The sequence below is a fragment of the Notothenia coriiceps genome, unplaced genomic scaffold (genome assembly GCF_000735185.1).
Source record: "Notothenia coriiceps isolate Sejong01 unplaced genomic scaffold, NC01 NC01_scaffold00032382, whole genome shotgun sequence".
NCBI lineage: Eukaryota > Metazoa > Chordata > Actinopteri > Perciformes > Nototheniidae > Notothenia > Notothenia coriiceps.
This window is the reverse complement of record NW_011365083.1, coordinates 1-8380: the sequence shown is the minus strand read 5'-3', so window position 1 is coordinate 8380 and position 8380 is coordinate 1. Positions and strand designations below refer to the sequence as shown.

The following is an 8380-nucleotide window of genomic DNA, read 5'->3' as shown; positions in this document are numbered from 1 at the left end:
CGGCTTCCACACGTATATATTTATTGTCAAAGCATTTAATGTATTCATTGCTATCGGGATGTTAAGAGCATTCAATGGAATATAACAAAAAGTGTTTCTGAAGTGAATTATCTACCCTACCTTTAATAGAAAATGTCAGGCAACTTGATGTAATTTTTCAATGAAACAGATTAAACTAAAATAATCAAATTTGACATGTTTTATAGTTTGACAATTGTAATATTGTAACAATAATCTATAAGTCACTCATATATTGTACACTTGTATCTAGTTTCTATCACACTATGTTGTACATGTTACACTTGATATAAAACCAAACAGAACTAAAAAGTAAAATGTATACAAGTTAACTGTGAAAGATACATATCTGTAGAATACACAATTTCAAAGTATATCATTTACATGAAGTGTGCAAGGAATGGCATATTACATTAAATATAAATGTAAAATGTCCAGTTAGAATTCCAGTTAACAAAAGAGAAACTATGGAGTTTTAAATAATATGTGCATACCCTTTATCTAAGAGTGTTTTATTTTTGTACCATTACTTTTGCTATAACAATCTCTACTTCCCTTGTATTTGTTGGACAAATAAAGGAATTCTGATAATTCCAGCATTCTTTTTTATTTCACACGCCAGGCCAGGTGGTGGCGCTGGCGGTGATTCCTCTGGACACTGGGCTTCCACCCGCCAATAAACACCAAAGAAAAAGTCGAGGACATGTTAAGCTAGTAGCAGAACCGGACGGCGTGTTTTCTGCTCATCACATTTGTCGAACTGCAGCTACGAAAAGGTGAGCCAACGTTACATACCATATATATATATATATATATATATCTCCATATTTCTCCTGTGTTCATTCCATTGTTGTTACATGTGATAGTGATTAGTATGTGGATTGGCTAAATATTTTCCCCGTCGTGGTAAATGCTAAATATGTATGCTATCACAACTACATTGTGCTAACAGCTAATGTTTGCACGGCTATTTGTGGGGGTTGGGAATCCCGTGAACGTTACTATTTGGTGGACAAATCACACTAAACATGATCAAGTATGCGACCTGATTGTGTAAATCACGCAGATACTCGTCTTGATCTATCCAAAGGGGTGAAAATATAAGTCTAACAATACCCCGGTGATTGTTACGCACAAGCTAGCAAATCACAAATGCTAGTGGTTGCTAGCTAGCGCTAGCTAGCTTTAGCTTGATAATGTGCAGTCGACGTTAACATTTAAGTAGAATGATAAAATACACAATGGCGTCCACTTTATGCAAGTGATTAAAAGGGTCAACAGCACGGGATGTTTTAATTTTGTGATTTTAAATATAGTTAGACTCATGTCGTTGTTTTAGAAAATCACAAGCATTTCCTTATGCTCTCGGTGTTATCCCCATAACGTTAGCCAATCACTGATACCAAGATGTCCAGGTATGTCGTTGTAACACTTTCTGTCTTTCTTTTCAGGCACATCTGATTGTTTGACTGTAAAAAGAAGATCAGATTTAAATCTGGTGAAATGAGTAAGTTGTGATTATTTTCTACTGAGTTCCTGGTGCTACTTTTGGCTCCAACTTATTTCACTACCGGGTGTTTGTTTCCACGGTGAAATTCTTTAGATGAGGCGAGAAGCCTCCTACATCTGGACACACCCAGCTCCGTTATTAGTTAAGGGACTGGATGACTGCCCATGCGGGAGTTATTCTCTTTATTCTGAAATAAACACCCACATATAAAGCTTTACTCTTATTTGAATATTATTTTAACTTAACAGTTTGCATTTACTGGACAGTAATGCTTTTGTATTTGTTTTATTTATGTCTGCACTATATATATGCATTAAGCATTTGACACCAAAATAAGAGTTAATGTTAATTATTTGTTTATGGGATTGTATTAAAGCTGAGGTACACTCACTGTCTATACTTCTTACAAGTCTGAACGCTCATCCTATGTTTTGCCCTTTCTTTTAGGCCAAAGTGACCAGTTTCCCCTTGACTGCAAGGTTTATGTTGGAAATCTAGGAAACAATGGAAACAAGACCGAGTTGGAAAGTTCCTTTGGGTACTATGGCCCTTTAAGAAGTGTTTGGGTCGCCAGGAATCCCCCAGGCTTTGCTTTTGTAGAGTTTGAAGACCCCAGAGATGCATCCGATGCTGTGAAAGAACTGGATGGAAGGTAAATCTTTTAACACAGTTTGCAGTTGTACTTTTTGCATTACATGTTAGAATTTCTCACTCGTGTGATGACTTTTTCTTTAGAACTATGTGTGGCTGCCGAGTGCGTGTCGAGTTATCCAATGGGGAAAAGCGGTCAAGGAGCCGTGGCCATCCTCCGTCCCATGGCGGTAGCAGACGCCCTCGAGATGATTTTAGACGACGTAGTCCTCCAGTCAGACGCAGGTATGGTTTTTCTTTTGGACCACTTTACTCTTTTATTTACTGTCTCATTTGCAGTGTTTTATTTTTTAAACAACTGAAAAAGCATATTTACATTCCCAACACACTGTAACCATTATTTTTTTACCTCCCACACTGACAAATAATCATCATAGACCAATTAAAGCGTAGTCAATCTTTTTAAGCCAAAACCAAGTAGGGGTACGTTTCTGATAATTTGTCACAATAGCCTAAATGTTATCGTTAGCAGTCTTAGTGCTTTAAATCATGTAGTTTATATACAAAATGAGTTCATAAATAGATAATCTGTGAATTGGCCTGCTTCAGGATTTAACATACTGATGTTGCTTTTTAGGTGTTCAAAAACAAATCTACAATAGTGATGCTTTTAAAAGAAATTGTTGCAAAAGTATTTTTGTCTTTGCCAGTTTAGCCTAGTTTGACATCCAATTCCAAATGCAGCCTATGTCAGCACTTGACTATTTATGAACTCTAATAACGGGTTGTCTTATAAAAGACCAAGCTCTAACAGAGTGATATTGCTTCAAGGGGCATAGTTTGCACTCCATCAAACATTTTAATAGGTACTTTCTAGAATTACTTTCTTGCAGGTTTACATTTTGTTTTCTTTCTGAGTTCAGTTGCCATATATTAATAAAACTGAACCCCGTTACAGAGTCACCACCACGCTTCTCACCATCTGAGTCAGTCAACTAGTCTTCTTTCAGCATCATGTGACTGCTGACCAGGGAGCCCCAATCAGCTTGGGTGGTGTTGTCACATGACCAAGGCGCACCGCCAGTCGTCAGGTTCCACCAACCTATTGGTTCCTGAGCATGCAGCTCCCAGCATCCTCCTCTTCTTCCTCCAACCTTAATCCAATCGACAGCGGCCCACTTCACATTATCAACCAATCAGCATCTTTACTCTCTATTTGCCACACAACTATATCAACGGGAACAGCCCATGGCTTACATCCCTTCCCATCATCCCCCCCAAAAAAGGCAGGGAAAATCTACAACTACCCCTTCCAACCAGCCACCAAGCAACTTCATATCTCCAACATTTGCATCATGTGGCAAATCCTCTCTGCAATTCGACTTCCCTCACCATCAGTCTGGCTTCCTTGCGTCATTTCTATCTTGTCCAATTCCCCCAAAATAGTAAGTTGCTTTTAATCCTGCTCTTTGTAGTTTTTATGCTTACTCTAACTTTCAAAGGTGCTTGACCGTTTGCCCTCAGCAGTTATGTAACTTAGAGCAAGATCAGTCCAGAGCTGCAAAAATCTACAGATCAAAAGTTGTGGTCAAGGAACTTTGTCATCAGTCTTTAACTTATACTTGCCCATATTAACTACAGTTAGAGGTTCACCATATAAATGGGCTACCAAGGGCATTTTCATGGCTCGACATTAAACCACTACCTTTGTTTTAGGTAAATGTCCCCCCCTTTTTTCCATGAAAAATTTCCACGCTCCTAGTGTGCTCCAGTATCTTAATAGAAAAACAAAATACTTTTAATGTGTTTTTTTTTATAACTGAAAATGAAAATGACCCTTCTCTGTTCAGTTCCCCTGTGTGGACCCTTGGAGGTCATTGTGCACAAGCTGTGTGGTGGAAACACAAATCAATAGCAATAGACAGACCATTGTTAAATTGTGACATATTATTTGTTTGTATGTCAAAGGAAAGCTTTAATGTCGAGCCCTGGCTTTGTTCTGAAATATGGCCCCCCTATTGGTGCTCATTTGACAAAGATTCCTTCTTTATCAAGTTGATCTTGATGCAGTTCATGGATGCAGATGATCCTTCTATTAACAGACAAGGAACTACGTGTAACCACGTGTAATCTGTGTCTAAGGATCAAGAATACCAAAGGTTTCACTAGAAAAAATCTCTTCCCTAATTTTTTTTTGCTTCATTTTTTACTTCACATACACTATAGGAGGAGGAGCCGCAGTCGCAGCAGGTAAGCGAGGAACAACAGTTATATTTACACTCTGCTTTTGTTAATAATCAATGATAATCATATAAATTTTTTTATGCTTTGTTGCATCAGGTCTCTTTCAAGAGATAGAGGCAGACAGCGCTCTGTGTCCAGAGACAACAAGAAGGGCCCAAGATCAATCTCCCGGTCAAGGAGGCAAGTTTAAAAAAATCACTGTACTTATTACTTTGTACTTTTGAGACTCATTTTGTTAACTTTGTTTGTTTTACAGTCGTTCCAGGTCTAACGACAGAAAATGAGGACCCCAAGGCGATGGTTCGTGTGCGGGATCTAGCTATGGTTGGGGAAAATACCAATTTTTATAGTCATGTCTTTCTTTTCTCTAGGGTTGGCCAAGTTACTTGTGTAATACCAGTCTGTTGAATTAACAACAATCTGATGTCTTTTTCTCCTATAGCGAATTCTCTTCCCCCGCATGTTATGAAATACTGGATTTAGTTTTTACATTGCCATCCTGTTTTTTAACTGTTGAATTAAAACTCATGTGATGTTTTTATTTGTTTTTGTTTCCTTTTTTTATTCTTGGTTGACTCTTTAATTACTGGCAATGAGTTAATGTGAGACATACCATTAGAGGGGCTTATGTTATGACAGAAATCAGACTGGCAACAAAATGTTGAATACTGGTGCTGTTATTTGCAGGCTATCCTTGAAGCCAAAAACATAATCTGTAATTCTGTATTTTACTTGTCATTTTTGCAACAAAATGCTCTATTCAACTTTGCTTGACTCTTGACAATTTGTGCTGCAGTTAAGAAAATGTGTTCAATAAATGGTTTTCCAAGGTGAAGCCTATTTCTTCGTTGCCTTTTTTTTTGTTTGGAAGTATTATATTAAACAAACCATGTACCATAATCAAATGACATTTGGCAAATGTAAAAATATAAGCTTTATTCAGATCAGGAAATACCGTTTCTGTTGCCTTATGACAGCGGTTTTCAAAGTGTGAGGCGCGCCTCCCCCGGGGGGCGCCAGAGAGCTTCAGGGGAGGCGCAGCGTGAGACACAAAAGAACGAGAAAAAGACGAGTAAAGTGACGCTTGTCCACTTGTGGCTGTCTGTGGAGACCGAGTTCCCCCACCTCGCCAAAAAGGCTGTAAAAGTGCTCATTCCCTTCACCTACCTGTGTGAATGCAGGTTTTCCGCATTGACTTTGATCAAAAGCAAGTACCGGTAAAGGCTGCAGCCAGAGTATGATCTGCGTTTATTCCTGTGTGCATCAAAGACGCAGACTCATTGCTCCCACTAAAGTAGGGGTGAGTGTAATAAGGAGGCAAAGTTGACGTTCAGTGTGTTACCGGGAGCATATAAGGATTTATCCACCATGTTGAAAATGTTAAAAAAATGTCTTGAGAACACGGCGTGCGGAAATATACGGGTCGTGCTGCAGCTAGATGTGCCTGTCCTCTGTAAGAAGGTGTCGGCGACTGACATGCAAGGAAGAACGGCTGTCCACAGGCTGTTCCAACTTTAACAACTGTATTAACTTCCATGGTAGTGAATTGAACATGCAATTGTAATTGGGTGTGTGGTATATTTTCATGCACGGACACGCATGTTCCACAACACACAAACTGAACAACACTAAATGTTCCGATCGCTACCAGCGTCCTTGCGATCTTGTTATAATAACAAGTGCACGTTACTGATGCAATATGGTTGAGACCATTCGGGCTTATTCTAGAGGGGTGCAAGGAATAGTCCAAGTAGTGGGGGAGTTTTATACAATATGTTTAAAACATAAAAATAAAAAGCTTTAAAAAAGTTATTGTTTAATGTTTTAAGGAGGTGACGCTACTCAGCCAATTAAATTGGTGCAGTCAGCACGATAGATTCAAACACACACACAGAGACGAGACAAGAGGAGAGAAACAGTCGGAGTAATTTCAAATGGCGGAAGGTAGACAGCGAAAACAGCTTTTAATTACATTTTCTCTTACTGGACCTCTTTGAAATGCAATTGAATACCCCTGCATTATAGCAACAACAACAATCATAATAATAATAATAACAGCAATAATAATTGGGAGGGGGGGCGCGGCTGTTCTTATGTTCTCTGAGGGGAGGCTCACCTACCCACACTTTGAAAACCCCTGCCTTATGACATGCTGCAAGTGTAACCCACACAGGAAGTTCTATGTCATGGCGGCCACAAAGGAACAAACCACCCCCACCCCTCAACGAGTGACATATATTAACTGTGCAGCATACACTCATGACTTGACTTTACAAAGCAGTTCGTGTTGAGAGACGACAGGTGCCAGATTTGGGTGGTGAGTACATGTGGCGTCATGACAATTAAGTAAATTAAGGTTATTGATCAAAATAAACAAATAACATGTATTTCTGTATTTAAAATAAATTAATTGGCTGAACAGTTAGAATTATGGTAGTTAAAGTTAAGATCCTAAATCAATATGCATTTTGATGAACTTGTTAATCTTTAAGGGTATATACATATTGATATACTGACAATTTGCATGTCTAAATGTTTCATAATTTAAGAGGGAAGAAAGGAAGTTATGTCTGCTCAAAGCGCAAAGAAGAAAAGGCTTGGCTCACGCCGCCGAGGAGCAAACCAAAATGAACAAACGAAGGCTGATGAGTTCAAAATAACGGACAGTTCCTCTGAAAATCAACGCCACTTGACTGTAGATAATACTGAATCATTGAAGGTATTAGCTGAACCTGATAATTCACTATATGAAACTCAGAGTCCACCTGCATTTTCAGGTAACAGAAGGAAACTGGGGTCTAGTCGCAAAAATAAAGGACACCATGTAAGAGAATATGCAACTGAATCTTGCCACGAAACTAAAGAGGAAGTTAAGGAAACCATTGCAACAAAAGAAATGTCACTTACAATGCAACATGTCACACAGGAAGTATTGTTTCAAGAGAGTGACAATATGTCTGCAACACATGAGAGTTATCTGTATTCAGCTTCCGAACATGATTATTTTCCTGAACTTCAGAATGCTACTATAACAAACTATCCAGAGGCTGACCTGGACAGTGTTATTCCCAAAAGCGAAAATCTGGAAGCACGCCTTTATGAAAATGTGACAAACTCTAAAATTGTATCAGACTCCTTTACATTTGTGCCAACCATGGAGGAAAGAGTCAACACATCTGAAACTCTTTACTGCGAGGAAGACAAGGAAAGTGCACAATGTGTAAGCAACTCTGAGTTAACAAGGTTAAGTCTTGCTTCACGTCCAAGTGTAGATCACACAAACGTTAGGGAAATGTCAGAACAAAAGCTTTCTGATGTGTGTACTGAAAGAGAAAAAGAATGCAAAGCAATAGATGATGAGACAGAGTTGTTAAGGAAGGATGGAAACTCACAGGGCAATTATTTGGTTAGTGAGTCAGTAGTTTTGCCATTTGCCACCACACCCGAGATAACCACAGAAGAAACCATTCGAAGAGAAAATACTGAAAATGAGTCCAATGATAAGCCAGCTACAATGTCATCACCAAAAGAGGAAATGCTTACAGATGAGGAACAAAATGAGCCTTTCAGTTTGTCAGAACGCAAATGTGCTTATATAATAGAGGATGCCTCAAGCAAACAGCATGAACAGGACTTTAAGCCAGCCAAAATGCATAAAATGTACCACTCACCTAAAACTCACTCTGAGGAAGGACCTTTCTCTGAAATGGAGGAGGGTGAATCCTCTTCACAAGCTGTGCAATCAGGAATAACTGTAACTTCTGACTCCAAACCACAACAAAACATTGACTTTAACCCCATTGGGAACAGAAGAAAACTGGGGTCTAGCCGTAGAAATAAAGGAAGACAGTATGTCAAGGACTCTGTTGCTGAATTGTACCATGAACCTGCAGGGGAAGATTCTGGAAACACCAGGGGAAATAAATCTTTTGAAACAGAATTGTCATTACCAATAGAGCCAGTAGTGCACGATCAAACCACCGCAACCATGTCGAAGGGAATGGAAATATTTGCCAC

General features: G+C 39.0%; 1 protein-coding gene across 1 annotated transcript; it reads left to right on the top strand.

Moving 5' to 3' along the window:
• The first annotated feature begins 686 nt into the window (after positions 1 to 686).
• Positions 687 to 5203, top strand: LOC104960787 (serine/arginine-rich splicing factor 3-like). Its single transcript, XM_010788942.1, has 7 exons — positions 687 to 794; positions 1470 to 1525; positions 1976 to 2180; positions 2264 to 2404; positions 4346 to 4369; positions 4460 to 4543; positions 4620 to 5203. Exons 2-7 carry the CDS (start codon positions 1522 to 1524, stop codon positions 4645 to 4647), a joined length of 486 nt encoding a protein of 161 aa, XP_010787244.1. The 5' UTR covers positions 687 to 794; positions 1470 to 1521; the 3' UTR covers positions 4648 to 5203.
• The last annotated feature ends 3177 nt before the right edge of the window (positions 5204 to 8380 follow it).